Raw genomic sequence first — 27,726 nt, forward strand, 5'->3', positions numbered from 1 at the left:
ATTGGCAGTTTAGTCATTTAAATATGTAACAGCCTCTGGAACATATGCAAAACCAGTATGGGGTTCCCTTGTGAGTAGTCCTGATGGAGCTGGTGTAGTGAATGACTAAATATTATTTGTAATTAACATACCATTGCATGTTACTGAGGTAGAGTCCTCCTGGAAATGTGTGTCTTCCTCATTTGTTGAGGTTCAACAATGCATAAGAAAGTGGTCTGGATTCTGTCAGTGGCCCCACATGAGGCTTATTTTCCTAAGAGTTTCAAAGTATTCCTCCCAGCAACTCATTTATACCGCTTACTTGCTTAACAGACTTCTTGTTCCAAAAGAGTGCAAAGTTGGCCCAACTCTAAGTTATCCCAGATGCCCAATTAGCAGGTATAAACTAATGAGGTTTGACTGTGTCAAAAGCAAAGGCGAAACATGCTGGTTCTCTTGATTGAAACCCAGCCTCTTTGAATTGACAAATTCAGAGATGCATTTGTTGAAAAAAAGTTGAAAGTGAAACTGATTTGGGTGTGAAGCCCGATTCTCTGTTATCTTAAGCAATTAAATTTTGTTTATGCCTCTGTTTCCTCATCCGTAGAATCGAGACAATAGCTGTTATGCAGGTTTATAGTAAATATTGGAGGTTTTATTTATACAGTACTGAGTATAGTGGTTTGTATGTGGCAAGGATTGATGCTGTTTTTTCATTCTTCTGCTTAAAATTTTTCGTATTATAATATAAAGGGCCTGAGTTAAGTTAAATGGGTTCACATATGCTTACTAGCTTACTCCCAGTCTATTCTCAGAAAGCTACTTAATCTCAGTTTCTGTTCCTTCATCCTCAGAGTGTAGCTAATGGCAAGTGTATCTCCTGGTTTTTGTGAGCATTAAATGAAATAGCCTATGCATGGTGTTGGAATCCACTATGCAACACATTTCAGACCCTTTTCTCACTGCCCTCACGTTTTCCTAGGTTGTCTGTCAAGCAGAGTCAAATATGTACAAATGTGTTTAATAAATTCTAAAACACATGAAAAATACAATGCACAATGAATCATTTATTACTGCACAGTTTTGTTAACTTACCAGTTGTTAACCACTATCCTAAGGTATAAAAGAGAGAAGGAAATTATATTTTCAGAGTCAAATAACTAATAAGGACTGTTTCTATGGGAATGACATTATTATAGGAACAGAGGAGGGATTCTTTGACAATTTAGGGAATCCACTGCTTCTTTACGTTTAAAAGCTGTTCTCTTTTGCTCAATGTATTTTGGTAGCTTAATAGAGAAATCTTTTACAGAGGAGAAAAAAAAATGTAATACTAACTGGGTCATGAGCTTTTCCTGACCTCTTTCGATTGCTCAGGGCTGTAGGTAGCGCAGTGACTTAGTCGTTAAGAGCAGAGGCGGCGAAGCCACAGAGCTCTGGGTTAAAATCCCAGGCCCACCGCTTACTATCTGTATAGCTCTAGGCAGTGTGACCTTGGGCAGTCACTCTACCTGGGTGAGCCTCAGTTTCCTCATTTGTGAAATAGAATAAGTGAAACTGACCCAAAAAGACCGTTACAAAGATTAAGTGAGATAAATCAAGACAGTGTGTACTACACCTAAAATAAAATAAAAGTAGCCCCTATTTATTTATTATTTGCCAAGCACAGATCCAACAGCACAGAATTTATCTCTAGGCAACTGCAAGCTACTACCAACCTACCTTAGGGGAAATAAGAAACCTCTCTCAAACTTGCATGAGGACCCCCATACCACAAGGGGCATTCTGTCCCACTGTCCAGCGGCTCATTATACGTAAGCACTACCCTCACCCTCTTTGCTCCCAGATAAGTGCTCACGGCTGAATTTGACAGTCTGGTTTTTTTTTTTTTTAAGTAAACAAATATATTTCTTCTCCAATTGATGTATTTTTCAGCCATGTCAATTTTTCCCAGGTAGCAGGGATAAAGGGAATGTTCTTGGCTAACAAGAAGATTGACAACCAAGTGAAGACTTTCATCACGTACAACAAAGGCAGAGACTGGCGTTTGCTGCAGGCGCCGGACACAGACCTAAGAGGGGACCCCGTGCACTGCTTGCTGGTAAGTCTTCGTATCGGGGCAGGATGCTTCACACAGTGAGGGCTGGAGATGGAGGTTAAACAAACAGATGAATGTGGTCTCGGGGCTTTTTGCTCAATTGATAAACGAGGGGACAGGCAAGGGTGTGAAGGCAGTATGTAGAAAAGAGTCACAGCACTGCCTTTTGTGATGGACCAAAACCATAAGAGAACATAAGCTTCTTGCTCTCTTCCAAGGGTCTTCAGTTGCAGCCCAACTTCTGATGAGGACCTCAATTTGTAGTTTAAGGGAGAATGTCATAGTTTTCATCAATAGTGGAGAAATACAGTCTTACTCTCCCATGAATAATCTGTTATAAACCAAATGATACATAAATTCAGCTATAAAGTCGATGAACTAAATGCAGAATTGTGTAGGTGTATTTTCCAATGGAGATGTTTATTCATATTGTCAGAGAAATGTATGCCTCAAACAAAGGTAAGAACCACAGATTTAAATCCTGAGTTGGTACTCTTTATAATATGTTCCATTCCTTTATATCATTGGATAAAACTGGTATTGGCAAACTATGGCCTGTGGGGCAAGGTTGGCCCACTGCTTGCTTTTTTAAATAAAGTTTTATTGGAACATAGTCATGCTTACTCATTTCTATATTGTCTAAGGCTGCTTTTGGTCTCTGATGGCAGAATTAAGTAGTCATGACAGGGACTGTATAGCCCATCAAGCCTAAGATATTTACTCTCTGGCCCTTAAAAAATAAAGTTTGTTGACCCCGGCTTTGAAGTATGACTTTTAAAAAATTGCCTAACATTTGGGCAATAGATAGAATTTATTTATGTTTTTGATGATATCCAAGAGAGGGATCAAAGACGTGTCATGTCTTCAAGGAGTTTGTTGTCTCCTTGAGGCATTAATAAATTAATGAAAACTTAATAAATGAAATATTAACATGTTAATAAATGAAAAGTTATGGGGTCACATTTTAGTAGTTCTGATGCCTGCCCTGTACTTGACACATGAATAGATTCTGAGTGAATGAAGAAGGAGGGGAGGGAGAGGTTAACTATAAAACAAAATATAATTCAATGCTAATCTCTAAAAAACAGTTCTGAAGTTGTATTCCAATTCATGAAAGGGTGAGACTAGTATGTAAAGCTAGCGGAGAGACCTCTTAGTTTTAGTAAGAAGGGCTTGATATGGACAAGCCCATCATACAATCCCAACTTTCATGTTACCCACACTCAGCATGCTTTCTCCTGTCCCAGGAAGTCTGAGCAGTCACTCTGCAGGTTCATCTCATACGGCTGTCAGTGCATCACCCTCCTCCTCGAGAAGATGCCAGCAGCCATAGCTTGACCTTATTAGTTGCAGAGGCTATCACAGTTGTCAGCATGCATCAGGGAAGGAGTCTGAAATTCACCCTCCCACTCAGTTTCTATCCTTATTTACTGGGAACTCACAGGGGGAAAGGGAAGCCGATGGCAGTGAGTGCACAAAGCCAGCTACAGAGTAGGTAAATGCAACAGTTATTTACTGAGCGCTTACTCTGTGCAAGACATGGTTCAGCCTCCTTTTAGAAACATGCTCAACTTTCTTGATCAGCTATTATAAGTGATACTTTGTCGAAGATGCATGGGATGCACGAGTGCCTTGATGAGGTCCTCCATCCCAACATGTGCTTTGGTGATTGAATGTCCATGAGAGAGCGTTAACCATGTCACTGAAAGAGCCTTTCCTGGGTGATCCGGCAGCATAAATGGACCATTAGAAACGTCTCTTACACAAAGCGCTTAGCGAGGTGTTCCCTGCTGCACCCCCAGACCAGTGTTAGGAAGTCTTGCTGCTGTGCCTCCAAGATGGAAATGCAGTATCAGCTCACATCCCCATCTCCACTGGGACCATCCTGATACAAGTCACCATCATTCCTCACTTCCCCTACAGTCACAGGCTGTTCTTCCTGTCTTTACCTGGCAGTCTCTTCTCTACATAGCAGCCAGTGCAATCTTTAAAAAAAAATCCAACTTTATTGAGGTAAAGCACACAGCATAAAAGTACCCATTTTAAGAGTACAGTGATAAATCTTGACAAATGTACAGACCCCTGTACCCACTATCACAGTCGAAATAGAACATTTTCATCACCCTAAAAAGTTGCTTTGTGTCCCTTTACAGTCAGCATCCACACCCTTGGCTCTAGAAAACCACTGCTCTGCTTTTTTTCATGATAGATTAGATTGCCCTTTTCTAAAATTGTATGTAAATGGTATCAATTTGAGCTTTCAAAATTCAGATCTTGTCCCTTCTCCCCTTAAACCTCCTAATGACTTTCTAATTCAGGTGGAGTAAAATTCAAATGCTTAACCCTGGCCCACAAGATTCCATCTGGTCCAGCTTCTGTCTCCTTCTCCTGCCCAATCTCCAGATTCTCTCTCTTTCCTTCCTTGTACATCGGCCATCGTGGGGGAAGAGGGCACCCATTTCCATACTATTAGCTCACCAAGCTCGTTTGTGTCTCAGGCTCTGCATTTGTCATTATGTTATGGATCTGGGTTCTTAGACTCTTTAATCAATAGAAATTGGTAAGAGGCCCAACAAGAAATTCAGGCAAGGCTTTGTTGGGGTTCATGGTGCAGCACAAGGGAGGAAAAACAAGTAACAGGTGCCCTTGCTTGCTTCTCAAGGAGGGGTGAGCTGTTCCCTTAAATGGGGTAGGAGTAGGAGCAGATTGATGCATCAAAAGGTGTCTTAGGTGGTCTGCCCACCCCTTTGGTGGTGCTAGGTGCAGGGATCATGCTCAGTACCCTGCTTTTGCACCTGGCACCTCAGAAGAGGTGTTTTGGTTTGGCTTTTTTGTGTCTCATTGTTCATAATTGCCCCAACTGTGCAAGCGTGTAATTTTCAGTCCCTTATAGTTTCTTTGTATCCTGTTGCTTGAAGAGACGTTTGTCCAGGTGCAGGCACTCCAGTGAAGGGTCCCAGGTTCAGTCTGCTCATTTATATCTCTTAAAATGCTCTTCTCCTAACCCTTTTTTTTTTTTTTGGCATTCAGCTCTTTGCTTAATTACCTTAATCTTAGAGACCTTCCTTGAGCATTCTCTGAAGTTGCACTTGGTCCAACCTTTTTTTATTCATGACCTTTCTCACTTTCTGAAGTCAGCACATGCATTAATTGACTTTCTGGTCCATCTTCCCCTGCTAATTATGAGCTCCATGGGCATAGGGACTGTGGCTATCCTTTTGGTCATCCCACAGAATCAGCTCAAGAATCATACTTGATATGTGGTAGGTGCTCAGCACGTATATTGTTGAGGGTGTTGTGTTTGTTTGAAGCAGACATGCCAAGGGCAGATGTTTCAGTTTCCTATCTGGACTTCAGTGGAAGCCTTTCCTTGCCATTGACAGTCACACTGAAGGATTTTTCATCATCACCACTTTCTGAAGCTCATGGGCACAAGTTGACCCCAAAGTTGACAAAATCAGTAGGCTCGTTAAGATTGAGCAAAGATGAATTAATGAGATCCAGATGTATGGTACCCAAGAGTCTTTTGGCCTTCCTCCCTCACTAACCCTGTTGTTTAATGTAGTTTTAATCTAAGCTCTAGAAAACAGGCAGCAGGATGAGGAGGTGAAAATGGCAAAAGGAAGAAGAGACCAAAATCATTTTATAAAAATTTGCCCAAAGCACAAAATGGGAAAGAAAATCTTTGAGCTACCAGAGACTCAGACTGTTAAAAACTTTTCTTTGGGCTTGGGGGCTGGTAGCAGAGGGGAGATAAAAAGTGATTTTAGATTGTGAGTGCTTGGAAAGTGACAGTGTCACCGAAAGCACAGCCTAGTGATTAGAAGAGATTTTTTTCCAGCAGGGCTGTTACAAATGTGGAACAAGTTCAGATTACAGCCCCAAATGGAATGTTCCTGGCAAAATGTATTCTATAGAAATAAGACATCCAGGGTAATTTGGGGCTGTATTTTTAGGACCCTTAGACTGATTGCCTCTAGGGTTCAGCTGGGATTTCCTTCCTCTGAAGACAGCATTGTACAACTAGATGGGGGTGTTACAGGTCACGGTCTACCTGCCTTCAAAGCCTCAGGATTGGGCTCCCAAGAGGCACGCTGTAAGCTGAGCCTGTAACAAATCCTAGGGCCCCTTAGGGAAAGCATGGTGTTTCATGGAGAGAGGCCGTGACTTCTTTATGGATTCAGTTGGCAGTTTTCTACTGGAGCTAAGCAGCCAGCTACCCCAGGAGACTCTTGACTCTGCTTCCTGCTCCTTTGCACTGGCTGTCACTCTCCAGGTTCTGCTGTATTGAAGTGGGGCTCAATGTCCCAGATCCAGCCAGTTGGCCCAGGGGCCTCCCTCCCTCAGCCATTGACTCTTTACTAAAAATCAAGTGAATTCCATGCTCCAACTCAGGGTCAGAAAGAGCACAAATGTGTGTGTGCAAGGGTGGGTTTGGGGATACATTCAGGCAATTTACCTGCTGCCTTATTGTTTATGAAAGCTCTGATCTGGCTTTTCACTACCTATGGGTAAAGGTACCATGAAGATGAGATGTAAATTCGGAGGTTAGGGGGAAAGAGGAATTGGAATGAGAAGCTGGTTGACTCGCAGATAATCTAACTGGTTTCTTTAAAATGTATTTTTTAATGAAGTATAGTCAGTTGTGTCAATTTTTGGTGTACAGCACAATGCTTCAGTCATATAGGAACATACATTTTTTTTTTCATGTTGAATCTAACAGTTTTTAAAGTTGATTTCTTTCGGAGGAGGGGGAAGTCCTGTATCATTTAGTACTTTTCCATCGACCTGTGCTAGGAAGACCATAGCTAGTTCATGGATCAGTTGAATTTAATGGGCATTTCCTGAACACTTGCAATGGCCAAATGATGTTGCTGGTTAAAGTAAGACATAAAAGAATAAGGCAAAAGAAAGGTAATTGGAGCCTAGAGGTCCACAATGGGCTTCAAGAGTTTGTGAACTCCTTGAATTTATATACAAACTCTGTGTGTGCTTCCTTTGGGTACTTTTTCTTGGGAAAGAGTCCTCAATTTGCATCAGATTCTCAAACTTTGTCCCTGACCCTGAAAAGATTAAAGACTAAGGATCCAGTTGCTCCTAGTATTGACCAACTGATGATACTCCCCACCGTGTGACAGACCATATGTGGGTAGGGACAACGGGCAGCTTCCAAACAGAGATGCTGGTCCCTCCATTCTCTGTAAGTCAGCTACTAGGTCATGGTGGTATTGGTGTACGGTTCTAGATTTTCTTACTATGGAAAGATAAGGGAAATAGAGAAATGTCTTTGGGATTAGCTATGCTTTGACTCTTCTGAATTGGAGCTAACTCTGGAAATGTTCAGATATTCAGTATATGTTTGCTAATGGGAGAAAAGAAGACAGAAAGGGAACGGTGGGCCAAGAGCCTCCTGCCTGGAAAAAATGTGCCTGTGAATTGGAGAGACTTGCCTTGTGTTTTTCAGGAGTTTGCAGGGGCTTGACAGACATTATAAGCAAATCTTTCTGTTAATCTTTAGTGGTTTTTGACAAATACCCAAAACTGTTCAGGTACAAAAGTTTAAGTTAAAAAAGTGAAAATGCATCATTTAACATCATAGGTCTTCAAACATTGATGTAGACTATATAACTTCCTTGAAAAAAATGGAGGAAAGAAAAAAAAAAAAAAAAAAGACCGAATATTTCCCTTGTACCAGCTGGGGGCAATCCAGTACTACAAATGTGAGAGAGGAGGAAAAAAGTGCCCGAAAAAGATTGTTTCTAATGTTGCTGCTACTGCATGAACTGGTGTCTTTTCTTCCCAAGTTAATTTATCTCAGGTCTCTGATAGCCATAGCAACAGAGCAGTGCTGAGCTGACCAATTGAAAAATGCCCTCTTTCTTTTGTAATGACCAGTGCACTGTCTCAAATTACCCTTGACTCAGGTGGCAACTTAGCGTCTCAGCCCTCCAGACTGCTGGGTGATGAAGCATGTGGCTAGTGGCTGGCTTAATATTGCAGGCTGGATGCCCCCTTGGCCAGGGATGTCCTGCTCTATTGGGTGGTGCGAAAGTCCCTCCGTTAAGCCCATCTGTCTAGGTGTAATCCCCAAGGAGACCGCTTCTTAGAATGCCGTGGGGATCGTCACATTGCTCTGATGGATGTGGTGTATACGTAAGTCCACGGACTCCTGGCATTGTTCTGCGTAAAACAGTAAAGTCAGGCCTTTCATGTCCTAACTTGAAAGCAATGCTTGATTTTTCGAGTGTTTATTGACTGTCTTTCGTAGATTCTATGCGAGGTTTTGCGGAAGATGCAACGTAGTGCTTGATGTTTTCTCTTTATTTACAGAGCATATCTCTTAGGGGGATAAAACTGCGTTTCTCGGATAGATGATCCAGGATTGTGCGTGGTAAAATAAACTTGTAAGCCAGAGAATGCGAGATCCTGATAGGCTGCTGTTGTCAGGGAAATTCTCATGGAAAACTGGTTTGATCCCTCTACTTTATCCTGTCTCAGCACCTGCCTGAGTGTTGCGAAACACTTTTCTGGGTCCTCTGCAACATACAATACCTGCTCTTGTTTTTCTGTTGGACAAAAGGAAGCCAAGTTTTGGGGTCTGATTGGTTTTTTTATAGGGGTGATCTTCCTTAGTCTTACGGAACATGATAGAGTAAAGATTCCTTTTTTGAAAGATTTCCATGAAACTTTCGTGTAAAACCCACAATATGTTGCCATCATCATTCCTTCCAAGTTTACTCTCTGTGTTCACAGTGAGGAAAAGTCCCTATTGTGATCCACCATTCTGTTTCACCAGTATCTTGGCTGCTTTTATTCCTGAGTTTCATTTTTAGTTTGTCATTCACACTCTCCCATATAAATGCAATCACTGCATCTCTGTAACTTGCTGAATCTCTGCTGGCTGAGACTTACAGAGCAGAATGAAAGTAATAACAGAGATACATCGGTGATTCCAAAAACTCAAGTCGATAAGATTAGAAAATAATCTGCCCAGCAAATGAAAAGAGCTGTGGGTTCAGACACAAACTGGTAGTTTTTGACAACTCAGTACAAGAACTATTTTAAATGAAATTTGTATAAGGTTTATTATCCTGTTTTTGAAAACCACTGATATATTAATCAGAAAACTTGATCAAGATTTTTATGCACAGACAGGTCCCTTCAATTTTCACTTAAATGGTCATTACTAGTGTGTTTTGTTTATAAGGATGACTTCTATGTTGAATAACGCTGAGTCTAATGATACCCTAACACAGATGCTGTATCAGTTGATTGGTGAATGTTAGGGCTGCTTCACGTTTCACACAGCTTCTTCTATAGAACTGAGACCAAGGTCTCAAATGGCTAAGAGACACCAAGTGTTGTAATAACCTATAATGAAAAATAATATGAAAAAGAATATATATAATATAAAAAACTGAATCACTATGCTAAATATCAGAAACTAATGTAACATTATAAATCACCTATACTTCAATTAAACAAAAACATTGATGGATCAAGAAGATGGTGTGTATATATGTATATATGCACACACATACAGTGGAATATTACTCAGCCATAGAAAAGATGAAATCTTGCCATTTGCAACATGGATGGACCCTGAGGGTATTATGCTAAGTGAAATAAGTCAGATGGAAAAAGAAAAACACTGCATGATTTCACTCATATATGAAATATATAAGAAAATAAATAAATGAACAAAACAAACAAAAACAAACACATAGATACAGAGAACAAAGTAGTAGTTACCAGAGGGGAAGGGCTGGGAGGAGGGGGAATTTGGAAAAGGGGATCAACTTCATGGTAATGGATGGAAACTAAGTTTTTGGTGGTAAACATAAGTAGATGTGTAATGTTGTACGTATGAAACTTACGTAATGTTACAAGCCAACCTTACTTCAATAAAAATTTTTAATTAAAAAAGAAAAAGATGCCAAGTGACCTCTTCAAAGCCCTCCCAACCTGACCAAACTTTCCTATCCCATTTATATCCCATTTTTCCTCTGTGGTCTTACCTGCCATATCACAGCTCAACTCTTCCTCTTCTTTTCTTTGTGACTGATGCTACGCAGGCCTGAAGTGTCCTTTATCCTCCTGACCATCTCCTCTGCAGTTCATATCCTCCCCATCTTTGCCTCAGGCACCATTTTCTCCTTGAAACCTCCCCTGATCCAAAGTTGGACATAGTCTTGTCATCCTCTAGAATTTCATATTTTGTCTGTACTGATCTGATGGCTATTAAGATAGTCTCTCTTTATGGTAAGCAATAGAAGATCTTAAATTATATACTCTGTAGTGGCAGGGACCAAACTTTAGTCAGTGTAACTCTTTCATAAGCTACACCTAGTGTTTTATGGATAAAGTAAAAAAAGTGTCTGTTGAATGGCCAAATGGCAATTCTATCAGTAGATTAGACTTACAATGAAGAGGCTCTTTCCTTCATCAACTTGGCAGCTGTCTTATACTTAGTGGACATCGGATATTTGTGCAATGAAAGATGGATGAATGGGTGGGTTCATGAATGGATGGATAGATGGTTGCATAAATGGATGGATACTCTGAATCTGAGCTTTAAAAGACCATTTAGATTACATGCTTTTATGACCCTCATTTCTCCTCTTCTCAGCCCTATTGCTCACTACACCTTCACCTTAAGGTCTCTGAGAATCCCTACACATCAGGGATCATTGCCAGCCGAGACACAGCTCCCAGCATCATCGTGGCTTCAGGTAAGAAGCTTGCTTGGTTTGTTCGCTGCTGTAAATTGTGTTTATTTTAAAGAGCTAGCTATCTGTGCTTGGAACTTAATGAGCAAGCTAAAAATATTTTTGAAAGGCACCCAAACCATTGACCCCGAAGCTAGTATGCTGGAAAACCCTGCTCAGATATAATGTTTACAGTGTATATCCATCTCAGGCAACGCGCACCACTAATGTAGCCTCTCGTTAGCTTTTGTAGAAAATTCCCTTCACTGAGGGTGATGTGCTGTCTCTAGGTAACATCGGTTCGGAGTTGTCAGACAGCGACATCAGCATGTTTGTCTCTTCAGATGCCGGGAACACCTGGAGGCAGGTAAGAGAGTGTCCTGGGCCAGGTCACTAAGGTTAAATGACGTGCAGATGGTCCCACCTGACTCAGTGCCGGGGACTTACTCATCCACGCGTAAATCCTAAATCTTGTTGAAGTATTGATTTTCCTTTTTATTTTATGAAAGGCTTTAAAAAATTGAGTGTAGCAAACATTTACGATATTTGATTTCTTTGATAAAAAGAACCCTTTTTCAGAGCCTTTCTGTAGGAAAGTTTATAAGTAACAGTGAAACCAAATGAGATATGAATAAATTTTTTTCCATAAAAGAAAGCTAGAAGTCTAAAGAGTTTATTATGTGAGGGACACGGAGCCTGGAAGGTAGATTATCTCCCTAACACTAAGCTGTCTCCATCAATTCCCCTTGCCTTGAAGTCAGAATAGGAAAGCGTGCAGTGATATAGAAATAGCCGTTACCCAGGTGATGTGCTGTGATGTTTAAAGCTCATGTGCAGAAGACAGAGTAATAACCGTCAGGGTGCATATGTTAGGGAAAGTAGAAAAGGAATCACTTTAAACCAATGCATTTAGCTTAAATGTTTCCTCTTTCTTCTGAATGAAAATTAGATGCTCACAGCTTATAAAACAGGCACTTAATGAGGTTTAGCAATCATAAGATGTGTGCCTAATGCACGGTTGTTACACTTCAATAAATATGTTTTAATAAGCCACTGACATTTAATTATCATACAATAACTAGCACCATAAATTGAAATCTAATGCACAGGTAATCACGCAGCAGTGAGAACAGTCCACTTTAAGTTTTAGACAGAGATGTCCACGTTGTGGTCTGGTTACCACTTCCAAGCTTCAGGCCCTTCCGTAGATCTGTACTGTGATTCTCATGTTTTGAGGAGAGTGGGGCAGGAGAGAAACTTGCTTAAGAAAACTCAGGCCTTTTGCCTTCGAGGTATGTAGGAACGTGGACTATTAAGCTTTCTATGGAGAATAGTCAGAAAACCAGAGTCTCGGGTTTTTCTCCTTCTAACACCCCAAACAAAGCCAAGAAGTCTCTACTATAGCCCTGGGATACATCTTGGGTATAAGAAGTAAACAAAGGGGAAAACATGATGTCTATGCTGTAACCACAGGCAAGGCTCTACTAGCGGTGTGACTGTGAGAAAACAGCACATGTCTTATATGGAGAGGACTGAGAAATTGTTTTCAGCCTGTCTGCCTTTGACCTCAGATTTGTCTCTCCACATCTGGAGAAAGACCCGGTAACACACATACCCAAAGAAGATGATTCCATTTCGGTCAGAACTGCTTTATGACTTGTTAGAGAGCCCGAGTCGGACGAGAACAGCTGTCCTCTATAATACTTGGAAACTTCGGAATAACTACATGTGGAAAAGACACTGAAATGCTGCACGTCCCAGCACCACCAGTTACTGTCTACATGGTCCTAAGCAAGTCACCACGTCTCCCTAAACCTTAGTTTTCTCATCAATAAAAATGAGAATGTTGGAGCAAACTATCTCTAAGGTTTCTTGCATCTAAAGACGTTACCCAATATGACAGTTGCCCGATATTCTGGCATCCTTATAAATGGGAATCAGTAGAACTTACCACAAAAAGATAGGAATACAAATATGAGTATAAAACTCTTTAAATTATTTAAATTTCCTTTGTGGGGCACCTAGAATCATTGTGTGTAACGCCAGTCGTACATACAGCCCACCTTGGGAATCATTGTTCGTAACTATGTCTGACCAAAGCCTTGGGGAACCCGGTTCTATCGTGGGGAGGTCTTTCTTCTCAGATGAAGACTAAATGTCTGAACCCTGGGTGTGTGTGGATGTGGGTGTGTGTCCCTGTGTATGTCTCCTCTTCCAGATCTTTGAAGAAGAGCACAGTGTTTTGTATCTGGATCAAGGTGGAGTCCTGGTTGCTATGAAGCACACATCTCTCCCGATTCGACATCTCTGGTAAAGGCACCTACTTCCCCCAAGTCATGCGCCTGATGGTTCCGCCTGGCTGAGACCAGTCTGGAAGACAGGCTATGACTGTGGCTGTGCTTGTAGTAAATCGTCAAGCTCTACTAGAATATAACTTACTCCTTTGCTTTATTTAAAGTGAAAAGAAAGCAGGGAGAGGGAGGGAGGGAGAAAGAGCTTGATTCTGCCCCTTAGAGAGGAATTACATGATGATTTTCAAATGCGACAGTTCCCCCAACCAGTGCCCCCAGACCGTATTCTTTTAGCCCAGTCATGGGTAGAATGGTGTGTTAAGGATAATCGCTGAATAGCTTAACCTCTTGCAGCCGCCCTTCCCAAATAGTGTGTCCTGGAGTTCAATATTTGCACTCACTGTGTGCATTCCACACAGAGATCAGCAGTTTATGGCACTTCTGCTCTGGTCTCATTTCTCCTGACCCCACTTCCTCAGCTTCCTTTCTGGGAGGCGATATTCTGCAGCTCTACCTGTAGGACTTCCACAGATGGCCTAACTTCCAGAAGGGTTTCTGATAGACTCCTTCATCTGTGTTTTTGACAGTGGCTCTTTCCACATAGGTGCTTGTTCAAAGTCAAAAACTTGATTTTCCCACCACTGTTGATTACTTTGGTGACTGAAGGGAAAGCTACAGAGATAAGAGAACCAGAGGCTTAGCTTGGGGGAAGGCATCCTAGAGAAAGGCAGAGCAAAGGAAACATCCTGTGTGACCATCAGAGAGGCAGAGTTCTCTCCTACTTTCAAGAGCCTGTCTTTCTGCACTTGTTCACTCAGTAAATCAGTCAGGATTTATGACAGTGTAAAAAGGATACCACTAATGGTTTCATCACATAGAAGTGGCTGGCTCAAGTCCCTCCCAGTAGGTCTCATAAGGCCGTTGCGCTCAGAATCACCGTAAGGCTTGCTGTTGGACTGTAGTGAGGTTTGAGAGAGGGTCACACTGAGATCTAAGATCTAATGAAATATCCAAATTAAAAATAAAATTCCATCAAAGACTTATTATCATTCCCGTTTCACGCAGCTCTCCCCTGATTGATGTTATAATACATCTGGGTCCCAAGTCACGTGGCTGTCTCTCTCCCTTCTGTTGTAATTAAGAACGTGTATTCCTATAAAAGGCTCACTTTGACAATGCCCCAGGTACTTCTGAAATGTATTCTCTCCTGGCTGATAGCATCTTGTCTTTGAAAGGATTTTCTTCTGAGATCCGATGACTGCTGTTTTTTCTGTTGTTAGGTTGAGTTTTGATGAAGGGAGATCTTGGAGCAAATACAGTTTCACATCTATTCCACTTTTTGTGGATGGGGTTCTGGGTGAGCCTGGGGAAGAGACTCTAATCATGACGTAAGTGAAAAACTACGATGTCTTCTAGTCTTAATAAAAATCCAGAAACATGTTGTTTTTAGCTAAGCCTGTTCACCTTGCTACTGTCAGGTGTGAAGTTGCCAGCAAAGGCAGTACGTCTTCATGATTCTTCCCCAGCAAAGAGAAAAGAAAAGTACGGCCATCTGTCTTTACCAGCTGTTAGGAGGCCCACACCGAGGGCTGTCAGCACAGCGGTACAGCCTGTTTCTTCCTGTAGGGAGTGGGCTCAGAGAAATTAGAAGTGATCATTTCCATAGGAAATAAAGCTATCAATTGAAAACTTTAATAATAAACACATTCAATAGACAGAAAACCACAGGCATATAAGAATGATTCCACTTTAAGGCGGAACACAGAGCTTGATCAAAACCCCACAGAAGATTCTGTTTTTCCCTGGCTCTTTACCTAACCCAATTGTGAGGCATTATTAGGGAAACCAGGAGAACAGTCTGTTCTTGTGAAATTGCATTTACGCTCCTTCTCGTCTGGAAAGTGATGATCATTAATTTGTGAAAGACTTGATTAATGGCTTGCCTGCCTGTGGGTTTCAAAACATGAGCTTTGAATTTGAAATACGAAGCTGATTTTTTTTCCCTTCTCCTGGAAAATTGGACGTGGAAAACAGAGGGAAGGTTTTTACAACAGTTGTTTCTGTTGGCAATGAAAATTTCAAAATCAAGGTGAATAGTTGGTACATTTTCTAATTTTTTCTCCCCTACTCCTTTTTTTTTTTTAAACAATAGAAAAGATCAACAGAAATGTAATATGCCTCATAGCTACACTTTTGCCTGTGGTAAACATGGCTAGAATAGCAATGTATTCTATAATTTGTCTTTATTCAATTTTTATATTTGCAAAACACAGATAGAAAAAGAAAAGCTGACAGAAAAGACTACCTTGCAGCTTTTATTCGCATCTGCAATAGGTGATTCAAACACTGCGTTAAATAGCGGAGTCCCTCTGAGTAAGGAGAGTAGCGTGCACAGGGTGGGAAACAGTTATAACTCCTCAGCCTTGCTGCCCACTTTCCCTTGAGACTGGTGGGAAGGTGAAACAGCCTGGAAACCATGGGAACCATGTACATTAAAAGGAGAACCTAGAAGGATAACCTTGGGCCACCTAGAATGCAGCATTTGAGATTGTTTTCTCAGTCTTTTTCTTTTTGGTCAACCATTCTTTTACAACATACAGAAGTGGGCTTTTAAGTCAAACAGCCCGGCATTCGACTCTACCAGTTCTTCATGAATGGACTCTGGTTTTTGCGGGCTAGCAAATCTCTTTGAGCCTCAATTTACCCAAATGTGAAGTAGAGGCAGTGATAGCATCCTCCCCAGACATGTGTTTTACGGATCAAATGATATGACCATTGTGATGGGCTTAGCATTGTGTTAATCCTAGAGTAGACACTTGGCGTATGGTAGCTGTGGTTATAACTGTCAGCGTTGCTGTTGTGATTATCTGTTATCATCATGAACTCTGCAGAGTGTTTGGACACTTCAGCCACCGCTCTGAATGGCAGCTGGTTAAAGTGGACTACAAGTCCATTTTTGATAGACGGTGCGCCGAGGAGGACTACAGACCCTGGCAGCTGCACAGCCAGGTAGGAGGAGAGAGCTGAGGTTGAGTCCTGGGTGGGAGGCCTGGAGAGTGAGGGGGGAAAGCTAGTCATTAAAGCCCGGGAGTCGGAGTTCTCTAGGCTAATATGTCCACGGAGTGCTTTCTTCCGTGTGTTGCATTCCACAGCAGTGAACAAACTCAACATGTATAGCTTGTTGTGAAATCATTTCTGTTTTTATTGTCCTGGGATATAATGAGATAAAATTCAAATTTGCTTGGCTTAGACTTACGACTCAAAATGAAATACCAACTCAGCACGGAGATCCAAATGTAATTTTTCTGAGCGTGTCATCTGGTTGCTGGGAGGTGGGGGGCAGGGGTGAGGAAAGGATCTTTAATTTTATCTAGCAGTGCAAACAACCATAAAATAGCAACATTATGCTGGGTGAGCAGTGCCAGCAAGAGTCTTCCTCCCCGCTGCTGTGACGCCCCAGGATTAGGTAGCGCTTCTTACCTCCTTCCAAGGCACTTGTGTATAAGAACACAGAATTATGAATAGGAAGACTTCCTTCATCCTGGCCCCTCTGCTGTTCAGCTCATATGTAAAGCCTTGGCTGAAAGCATCTCTCCTCCTTTGATTGCCCAAGCCATAAGTCATTCTGCAGGCCTCTCAGAGAACGTATCAGAGGGTCTTCCTGAAAACCATCACCATATTCCGGCTGTGACACATCACATACCCCAAACCTATACTAAGTAATATGCTTATATGTAGGTGTGTAATGCAGACTGTTAGGGTGAGTTTGCTCAAACAAGACAGTTAGCTTAGATGAAACTCTGTTTTTGTCCTCCAGACGCACACACACAGCTGGGTCTGACCGTGGGGGCTGCAAGAGCTAGGATGACCCACTGTACTTGGAGGCTCAACAATAAAGTGATCATTCACTTAGGTTGCTGGCATTTTGGGGTGCACCTGCATCGTGATGTACAAAGCTTTTATTTAGTTTGTGGAGAAACACTGCATTTAGTTCTCTTGCTTGTCTGGTAGACGGACGTAAAATCAGTGCTATAACGTCGTGTGGGCGGAGGCATAATAAATCGGAGCGAAATTGACCTTTTTATTTCTTAACAATACTCTTCTTTCACATGCTTATGAATGACCTAAATCTTTAATGACAGAAATATTGAACTTATTTAGTACAGATTTCTTGGCAATATACTCGTTGCAGGCCGAGCCTTGGTTATCTGTGTGTCCTTCACAGCACTGGGCCTAAAATCTTGCCAAGCCAAGCTTTGCTGAATACATAGAGTTCAGGACTCAGCGCTTCGTAGGAGTACCTGCATCATCACGTTCCATAATAGGGCTCTTGACACTGAAGATGCTGTTAGCACAAAGCAGACGATGCGAGTCCAATAACCAAGGTTTGAGGACATCTCCCTGGACTGTCCCGATGTGGACTAGCGAAAGTCCAAGCTATGTGCCCAACTGCACGAGATTCTTGTCTCCTTACAGGGGGAAGCATGCATCATGGGGGCGAAAAGAATATATAAGAAGAGGAAATCAGAGCGGAAATGTATGCAAGGAAAATATGCGGGAGCTATGGAGTCCGAACCCTGTGTCTGCACAGAGGCTGATTTTGACTGGTGAGCTTGGGCTGTTATCCCATGGAATCATCCAGTATATCAAACCCACATGGGCTTCCGTGAAAACTTAGATTTGAAATAATAGTAACATGCACAGAGCCAAGTGACAAGCCTCATGTTCTTGTGAAATTGCCACCTGGGGACATCACGGCTTACTAGCTATGTACCTGTGAATGTGGAAAAGGGAGTTTCTTTGGACTTAAGGAGGATTCAGAAGATGGCTGGTAGTTATCTTCACATATTTGACAGAGCTCAGGACAAAAGGAGAGAGCAGTTCCGCCCTGAGCTGCTTCGGACAGCAACACTGAGAACAATCAGTGGACTTTTCGGAAAGCAAACATATTTGTGCTCAAGATTAAAAAGACTTTCTAGACTCGAGAGTTCCTGGTAGTGGAACAGTGGCGATGTCAGGCAGTGAATTTTCTATACCTGGAGGTTTTCAATCAGTGAGTAGCTGACGATTGCCTGTGAGAGCTGTGGAAGGCTTTTCTGAATCCAGGGCAGGGGTGGATTCAGTGGCGTTGCAATCTGTGGCTTTGTGGACCTAGCAGTAAGAGAGACTTCTCCCTCTAGCAGGATTAACCTGGTTTAAACTGGAAAAGTACTGAGGCATATGGAAGTTAGATACACACACGTGCCGCAGCATTCTTTCTGGAGTATTCGTTAAGTAGAAAGCTAGCTGTAGGGTGAGTGATGTTGTTGTTCTAGTTTTGGCATCTGGATGAGGTTGAAATATGATTGAGACTGGGTAGGTAGTCACCCCCTTGATCATGCCCATCTCTTTTTGTTCCTTTTCCTTTTTGTCCTTCTGCTTTTTATAAATGTATTTATTCTGGTTTAGAGAAAGCAGTTGCTAAATATGTATATTAGTGTTAAACAATTGAAACTTGGCCAGCATAAGAACCAAAACCATTCATTTAACAATATTAGCTATGGAGCGATCATAGGTCACATACCTAATCAAAATATCAGTGATTGGGTTGAGATACTGTGTACATACACGTCGCTTATCTTAGAAAAAGAAAGTCATCTCTCATGGTTGGCATCTAGGAACATTCTCGAAATAAATAGTACTGGGCAGGCCTGGCTAGTTGGCAGACTGCACTCAGATGGATAACCCAGGGCTGTTCTTCTCTTGTTGATATAGAAAGCAAGCCAAGAGCCAGTCCTGTATCTTTCTGGGCTGAGCCAGAGGCCATCCAGAGCTTCTGTTCCACAGGGGCTCACAAGGAATTCTGCAGAGGCCTCCCCAGCCTTGACCTCTGTTTCAGTCAGCACAGTGTTGTTACAATGACAAAAGTATTTTATCCACGTCTTACCTTTCAGGACTGACATCCTGAAATACATTCACAGGGAAAACTTTCATGGAATTTTTAAGTCATTCATCACATCTCTCTTTCTGAAGCCTGACTGTTCCTCCTTCATTCACTCTATTCAAGGAAGATTTGGCTTTAAAAGGATTAATTATCTTAGTGGTTTAACTTTGGCCTTACCAGTCATTCTCTGGCAGAGAGCAAATTTATTTCCTCAAAGAAAACCAAAGAGAAAAAATAAATCCCGATTCCCCGATTTCTTCTGGAAGCATTTGTTCCTTTGGGAATTTTTTCTACAAGGTTCCGGCGTAAGCTAGTCTTTTCTTGTTGGTATTGTCATTTGTTTATCTTTTTAATTTTAAGCTAGTCTAGAATGAAGAGAACACAGGGTAAGGAAAGCATTTCAATTTCCCCCTCCTCCCACCTCTCACTGCCCCTCAGTGTCAGCCCGATTCTTGCATTCATTTGTGATTGGAATCTGCTACTCATCCCACTACTAAAATGTAAGCAGAGAAGCAGGAAATGAGCATGAAAGAGGACACTGTCAGCTTATCTGGTCAAATGGGACTTTTGTAATTGCATGATTTCTGAAAAGATTTTGGAAGGCACACCATGACCTTATTAGTTTCCACCGGTAGCTGGAGCTTCAGTGATTCCCCTGGTCCGTAGCATAATGAAAGGTGGTTGTCATTGAATGTTCTTTCTTGGCTTCACTCTGCCCTGGACACCCTCCCCGTCCTGACCCCACTACCAGATGACCGTGCCAGTCATTCTCCAGCATTTGGGAAATAATTTCCTGAAATGAACCCTGGGTGTCCTGTAGACAGTGTTTCTGAAGTCTTCCTACACCTGCTGGTTTGAACCAGCACCAAATCTATCTGGTTTGTGCAGAATTCTCAGCGCCAGCTGCCTGGTAACAGGCCCCTCAGTAAGCCTGGTTCTCCCTTCCCAGCCTTCACATGCCAGCATCTCACCTCCAGGACCCAGATGGGCCAGTTCGTACTAATGCTTGCTCATTGCTGCCTGCGATTTGTCTGTGCATGTGGAGGTGCAATTTGTTGCCAACCTCCGCGCCCAGGTTTCATCTTCAGAAGCCAAAATATCAGGCCACTCAGAGGCTCCTGGAGGCAAGAATGAGAGGAGGCTGAGAGAAATGTTTTTAACTAATTTCAAACCAGAGAGAAGATTTAAAGCAGTGAGTCCCAGCTGGCAGTGTTAACTGAGCAGGACAGAGCTCTTCCTTGGGGGAATGCTTGCATCACTCTTGAAGGACATTTCTTTCTCTGCTCTGACTTTGAAGTAGCTGTCTCGTGCACAGAGGGACCGGGCTCAGCTCTCCTTGATAGATCCAGATGTCTTGGAAGAGCACCCCAAAGACATCCCCAGCAATGAGGATTGCGCCACATGTGGCTGAGTTAAACTCTTCAGTGAAGCTGTACACTGAGTGTTGGACTTCCACCACGAGAGCTTTCTCTGGGTCCAGACACCATCAGTGTTGTGTCTCCTCATAATGAGAACAACATCTGCTCTCTGTTTACAGGTGTTTGATTGGAATTATTGGCTATTGAGCCTTCATCTCTACACACGTACTTCTGTTGTCTCCAAGTTAGCATTTCTCAAAATGGGTTCTGTAGAACATTTCCATGGGTAGTTGATAGAATATTCAATGAGTAAAAAGGTTCCATTTTTGAAAAGGCATTGATTCAGGGAATGTCTGGTTTTTGACTAATTGACTAGAGTAGAAGTTGCCTGTGGACTCACATGAAATTATCGTCAGTAATGCTGCCGCCTACTGAAAGGTTTCCCTCGGCTCTTTCCCCAACAGTGACTATGGTTACGAGCGACACAGCAATGGTCAGTGCCTGCCTGCATTTTGGTTCAATCCATCTTCTCTGTCGAAGGACTGCAGTTTAGGACAGAGTTACCTCAACAGTACTGGGTGAGTGTCCTAAGCAGTGGCCTTAGGAGGTCAGCTTCTGCTGCTTTTCAGCGTGTGTTAGACTTACAGAATAACTTCTGATCAAAGACCAGGCCTGTTTCATTACAGCACCATTTATTTGCTTTTGTTCATTTTAATAATGCAGTGCAAATTTTCTTTTTCTTTTTTTCTTTAACATTTTTTACTGATTTATAATCATTTTACAATGTTGTGTCAAATTCCAGTGTAGAGCACAGTTTTTCAGTTATACATGAACATATATATGTTCATTGTCACATTTTTTCTCTGTGAGCTACCATAAGATCTTGTGTATATTTCCCTGTGCTATACAGTATAATCTTGTTTATCTGTTCTACAATTTTGAAATCCCGTCTATCCCTTCCCACCCTCTGCCCCCTTGGCCAAATTTTCTTTAATAGTGCAAATTTCATCTGAGAATAAGACCCTAGTTGCACATAAAGAAATGAAACAGGTTCCTTGGATGAAGGTGGCAGTGATGATAATACATAAATTTCTTCATTTTTGGATACTTTATTTCAGAACTACCTTTTACCCTCATGACATCCCTGTGTGGAAAGTCAAATGAATATTTCCTATGTGTATTTCCTGTTCTATAGATACAGAACCTAGAGTCAGAAAAGAAGTTTATTGACTTTTCAAGAACAAACTAGTGCTACTAGGAATGCATTTCATTTTCTCTGTGTACAGTCTTAACACACTTAAGGCATGCATTTTGATCTTTATAAATCTGGAATCAGGTTCTAAAGTTTTGTGCTTAATGTTTTTTGTTGCAGGGCGTATCCAGTATTATTTTTAAAATATCATAAAAGGGAAAGCAGTCCATGATTTTCTCACAATTATAACTGATACTTACAGATTTAGAAAATCTATTTGGGACTTACTTGGATTTTCATTCAAACAATCTATAAAAAGACATTTTTGAGCTGTTTGGGGAAATGGAATATGATCTGTTGATTAGTGATGTATTAATCAGGGCTTTCCAGAGATACGCGTTTCTAACTCTAATTGGAGATGTATATGTGTATATATAGAGATTCCTTGTAAGGAATTGGATCACCTGACTATGGAGATGAGCAAGTCCATATCCTGAGATCTGTAGGGTGAGCTGGGAAACTGGAGACCCTGGAAAATGGATGATTTGTTCCCAGTCTGAAGGCTGATGGTGAACCAGGACAGCTGATGGTGTGGTTCCTGTCTGAAGGCCAACAGGTTCAAAACTCAGGAAGAGCTGATGTTCCCATCTGAGTGTGAAGGCAGGGAAAAAGTCAGTGTCCAGTTTGAAGGCTATCAGGCTGGACAGATTTTCTCTTTTTCAGAAGAGCATTAGCCTTTTTGTTCTACTTAGGCCTTCAATGGATTGGATGAGGCCCACCCACCTTAAGGAGGGCAATCTGCTTTATTTAGTCTACTGATTTAAATCCAAAACCCTCATCCTTCACCCCTCAGAGAAGCACCCAGAATAATGTTTGACCAAATATCTGGGCACCCTGTAGCTCGTTCAAATTGACATATAAAATTAAACATCCCAAGTGATATTAGATTATATCTAAATCTAAATATTAATATTATATTTATTAACTAAATATATTACATATTTAGGTGTGGTACTGATGTTTTGGCTAGGTGGGAAAAAAAGAAACCTTACCTTTTAGAGATATATGATGTATGACATTTGTTTTAAAATGCTAAAAAAAAAGGGGGGTAGGTATTAATAAATTTTGAAGATAAGTTGATGAGGGTGTGGGTATTTATTATACTACTTTCTTTCATTTATGCTTATTTGAGGATTCTGACATTGAAAAGTTTAAAATAGAAGTAAGGAAATAAGGAAGGAAGGAGGGGCAGGGCAAGGGGTGAAAGTGGGAGGAGGGGCGTAGGCACCTCACCAGTGTGCCAGCGCTACTTGATTGCTCTCTGCCTGCCTTTCTGCCTTTCTTCCTTTCTTCCTTTCTTTTCTTTCTTTTCTTTCTTTTCTTTCTTTTCTTTTCTTTTCTTTTTCTTTTCTTTTCTTTCTTTTCTTTCTTTTTTTAATTGAACTATAGTCAGTTTACATTGTTGTGTTAATTTCTAGTGTGCAGCATAGTGATTCAGTTTTATATATATAAAAATTTTATAAATATATATATATAACTGAATCACTATGCTGCACACTAGAAATATGTACACTCATATGTAACTTTTGTTGTTTATCTATTTTATATATAGTAGTTAGTATCTGCAAATCTCAAACTCCCAATTTATCCCTTCCCACCCCCTTTCACTCCTGGTAACCATAAGTTTGTTCTTCTAGGTCTGTGAGTCTGTCTATGTTTTGTAAGTAAGTTCATTTATGTCCTTTTTTTTTTTTAATATTCCACATAATAGTGATATCATATGGTATTTTTCTTTCTCTTTCTGGCTTACTTTACTTAGTATGATGAGGACCAGGTCCATTCATGCTGCTACAAATGGCATTATTTCATTCTTTTTTATGGTTGAGTAGTATTCCATTGTATATATACATATATATACCACAACTTCTTTATCCAGTCATGCTCTTTGCATTTCTCATACCATCTGCCATACAGAAGTGAAGACATCCATGTTTCCATTTACATTCTTTTGCATTTGAAATTTTAAAAGTTTTCTACTAGATGTATTGTTCTGTTTGCCTTTTTCATTCAAAAATATATCTTAAACATCTTTCCAAGTCAGAGTGTATAAGGTTCCTTGCCATCTAATTTCCTTTAACTACCTAGTTTTCAAGAACCTGGAATTATGCAGTCATCCCTTTTGTGGACAATTTGGTCATTTCCTATTTTTTGCCACTATAAACAATGCTGCAGTTAGCATCCTCATAGCATAATAATTGCTGTTAAAACCCTACAGCAGTAGTTAGAGTCTCTTTTGGCAATCGAAGGTGTTTCTCTCCTAGCTCTTAAAGCAAAGTCTACCCAGCCAGCTAGTTACTTCTTAGCCCTGAGTATCCAGGCATCACCAGATGTCTCCCCCATATGGGTTAAAACACCAGCCTCCTGTTCACATGCTGCCTGTGTGTCCCACACAGGAAAGATTCAGTTGTGTTAATTGCCATCCTCCTTTAAAGGATAAACACCGATGGATTCTGTAAGGGAATGCTAAGAGGAGAGGTAGGTAAGATTCCTCAAATTAATAAACTAAGGCAGGTTATTTCAGGCAGAAAAAAGAAGGGGTGATCCAGGTGAATAGGGCATGCTGGTAGTTTCCTCAAGGACAAGCCCTGATGTCAGTGCCCAGAAGTCTGTAGAATTAAGGAGCTACTGTGCCCTCTAAGTCTTGCCAGTGCCAGTTTTAACCCATCCATGGGCATCTTGGGTTGTCAGTACAAAATCCGTATTAGCTTCAAGTTGGGATGAAGTGCAGAGGAATCACAAGGGCAGGGTTGGCCTGAAAGTTAATGCCTCAGTACCTTTTACTCCCCAGGCACCTCTCTTGCCTCACCCAAACCCTCACAGCAGAGCACACGCGGCAGTCATACACTCAGAGCCTGGACGGAACAAGTCTAAACAACCGCCCCTTGTCAATCGAGCTTAACAGGCAGTCCTGCCAGCAGTCCCTTCCTGAGTTTAGCTGAAAACATGCACTTAAACCTTCCTTTTATTTTTTTTCAAGCCTCACTTTATAAATAGTTCTGATTGCTCTCACAGTCAACTTGTTACCCTGTATATCTGTGTTCTCAGGTTCACTCACGTCACTGTGATGGAAACATTCGAGCATCGGTTATTATTATGCCCAATAGAAATGCTATTTTGAGGAGATGCCAGAAGTGTTTTCAGCTTCCCTGTGCAGAAGCGAATGGTGTGCAGTCTTTGTTTCCATTCTCAGCAAGATCTTAGAAAAGATAGTTGGAATAAGAGCCGAAATGGTTGCAGAAAGTCCCTCCGGGTGGCTGAAGCCACCAGTCCTTAGTGCTTGGTCCAGTGGCATCAGGTTTCCAGTGTTCACACCACGGGACAGCTTGTGAGCATGGTTCTGCCACGTTCTCCCTGCCTCTCTTCACCCTTTGTTTACACACCTTCCACAAGCCATTCCGTGGGGGGCCAGCTGGCTGGTACTGGGGCCTCAGCCTTTTGTTTACAGGGCATGCACTCTAATGGGGGATGTGTTATTTGGTGAAAAACAGTGATTTTGGAATGAAACAAGTAAAAGTTTTAATCCAACTTTGCTGTTTACTGTTGTCTTTAGCAAGTGACTTCCTTTCTTTGAGCTTTAGTTTCCTAACCTATAAAATTTTGCTATTTGCTTCTGGTGTTTGATTAAATACGATATTGTATGTGAAGCGTGCAGCACCATGCCTGGCAGATAGTAGTCACTGTCCAAAGTGCAGACACCGCCATCAGTGGTCATCATCCCAGGGCTCCTCTGGAGTGAAAGTAAAAAGCTGAGGAAAGGTTCCTTTTATTGTGTGTCTATAGTCGGACATTGTCTGATATTTAATAGTCATGGCGATGCAGTTAATCTAAGCCTCTGTTTTCTCATCTGTAATAATAATAACTCACATAGGCTCATAAAGTCACACAATTAGGAACCACCCTACACCCAAACACATGTCTGTCCCTCAGTACCACTCAAGGCAGATAACACATTTACCTGACTAGTAAATGAGTTCTTTTCTCTTCAAATAAGGTGAAATCAGTGTTCATTTGTATATCATCTTGCATTTAGTGCTGAAATAACCCTCCACTCATTGCTTTTTGTTTCTCCACTGATGACTATAAATATCTCAGTTTGCACATACACAAGCACCAGCCTATTTCATTGCATTTATATATGGTTAAATCTTGTTTGTACTGTTTTGGATCCAGGGAACATGACACAAATTTAAGTTTCTAAATTAACTAGAACGTTGTTTGTTGCATGCCAACCGTAAAAGAGTCTGTAAATATAAAATAAAGTGGGCATTGGGCCAATTTACTCTAAGAAACCAAGATAATCTTCTCAAGGGGCAGATTTCTTTTTGCTATTAAGCTAGAGATATTTCAAGATGTGTTTTTAAGAAAAAATGTCTATAGAAATTTCTGTCTGTGGAGTTTCTTTAGAGGAGCCATTAATCCCTTCTAGAAGAATATAAATGAATAGTGACAGCCATTATTGTTCCTCAGGGTTGGTTTCTCAATAGTCAATGTGGATATTTACTCAGAAAACTTTTAAAAAGGTTTTTAAAATAGTATTAATTCAGTATCTATATAAGAACATTTAGTGGGTCCAGGAAAAAGTATATACACATGAATTCTAGCAAAATAGTAATCTCCATCCTGTCAACATACATTTAGAATGATTCAAAAATGCTTTCTATAAACATATTCCTCTCTACATAAGCCATGAAAACACTCAGATGCTGGCCATCCTGCCACTGCTCTGGAGTTGATAGTTCCAGGGTCTTTAGGGGGCTGTCAGTGTGCATCATAGAGAAGAATTAGTCCTAAATTTGGTACTTATGTTTCAAGTCCACAGAAAGGAAATCGCTTGCATTATTTACAGACTCAACACTGCAGGGGCCCACGCAGCCATTTTCTTGAAAAGTACCATGTAGTCTCATAGCAGACAGGTCATAATTGTTGCTGCAAAGTTGATTCTTCAGAATGTCTTTCTTAGGTGTGTTTTCCCATATTTATTATGAAATGGCATTAAGGTTGGAAATGAAAAAGGTGAACATCATTGTATGTGGAGATCTGATTCCCCGGATCGCCATCCATGCCCACATTAATGGTATTGGCACTAATGATCTTCATCCAGGTGGTATGGCATCTTGGCAGGAGAGCACCAAACTCAGTCCAGAGGCCCATAAACACTCCTTGTCTCTTGTGTGACCTTGGGAAGCCTTCTAAACTGTATCTCCTTTTTTTTTTTTTATGTGCAAAACAGAGGGATCGTATTGGATGATCTTTGAGATCCCTTCAGGCTCTGACATGTCCATGACCAATTTGAAATGATTCATTATTCAGATGCCTTGGGCTGCAGGTGTTTAAAAGTAGGGAAATTTTCTTATATAACGTAGTGGTCCAGTTAGTTGACCTTGGTAGTGGATTCCATGAGCCATTCTCATGATTTTTTTTATTGCAGTATGGTTGATTTACAACGTTGTGTTAATTTCTGATATACAGTGTAATGATTCATTATATTCGTTTTCATGTTCTTTTTCATTTAGGTCATTACAGATGTTGAATATAGTTTTGTGTGCTATGCAGTAGGACCTTGTTGTTTACTTATTTTATATATAGTAATTAGTATCTACAAATCCCAAGCTCCTAATTTGTCCCTCCCCACTCCCTTTCTCCACCCCTGGTAACCATAAGTTTGTTTTCTATGTCTGAGTCTGTCTCTGTTGTGTAAATAAATTCGTGTCCCCCTTTTTTTTTAGATTCCACATATAAGTGATATCATATGGTATTTTTCTTTCTCTTTCTGGCCTACTTCACATAGTATGATAATCTCCAGGTCCATCCATGTTGCTGCAAATGGCATTGACCTAATTAAACTTACAAGGTTTTGCACAACAAAGGAAACCATAAAGAAAACAATAAGACAGCCTACGGAATGGGAGAAAATATTTGCAAATGATGCAACTGGCAAAGACTTATTTCCAGAATATACAGACAGTTCATACAACTCAATAACAACAACAACAACAAAAAAAAACCCAATCAAAAAATGGGCAGATCTAAACAAATTCTTCTCCAACGAAGACATATAATTGGCCAATACATGAAAAAATGTTCAGTATCTCTAATTATCAGAGAAATGCACATCAA

The 27,726-nt window shown here is 41.0% G+C and overlaps 1 protein-coding gene across 5 annotated transcripts in view; it reads left to right on the forward strand.

The window, feature by feature from the left end:
* Positions 1-27,726, forward strand: part of SORCS1 (sortilin related VPS10 domain containing receptor 1) — a 468,886-nt gene that overhangs the window by 371,120 nt on the left and 70,040 nt on the right. For 4 of the 5 annotated variants that reach the window (XM_074373660.1, XM_074373662.1, XM_074373663.1 and 1 more), the window contains exons 10-17: positions 1,934-2,080; positions 10,707-10,809; positions 11,076-11,152; positions 13,004-13,095; positions 14,357-14,464; positions 15,968-16,085; positions 17,553-17,683; positions 20,822-20,935. In XM_074373660.1, coding sequence (XP_074229761.1) covers positions 1,934-2,080; positions 10,707-10,809; positions 11,076-11,152; positions 13,004-13,095; positions 14,357-14,464; positions 15,968-16,085; positions 17,553-17,683; positions 20,822-20,935 — 890 coding nt within the window. The remainder of the gene's footprint in view (positions 1-1,933; positions 2,081-10,706; positions 10,810-11,075; positions 11,153-13,003; positions 13,096-14,356; positions 14,465-15,967; positions 16,086-17,552; positions 17,684-20,821; positions 20,936-27,726) is intronic. The other variant, XM_074373661.1, reaches the window with a different exon arrangement.

Source organism: Camelus bactrianus, chromosome 11 (assembly GCF_048773025.1).
Source record: "Camelus bactrianus isolate YW-2024 breed Bactrian camel chromosome 11, ASM4877302v1, whole genome shotgun sequence".
NCBI classification, from domain to species: Eukaryota; Metazoa; Chordata; class Mammalia; order Artiodactyla; family Camelidae; genus Camelus; species Camelus bactrianus.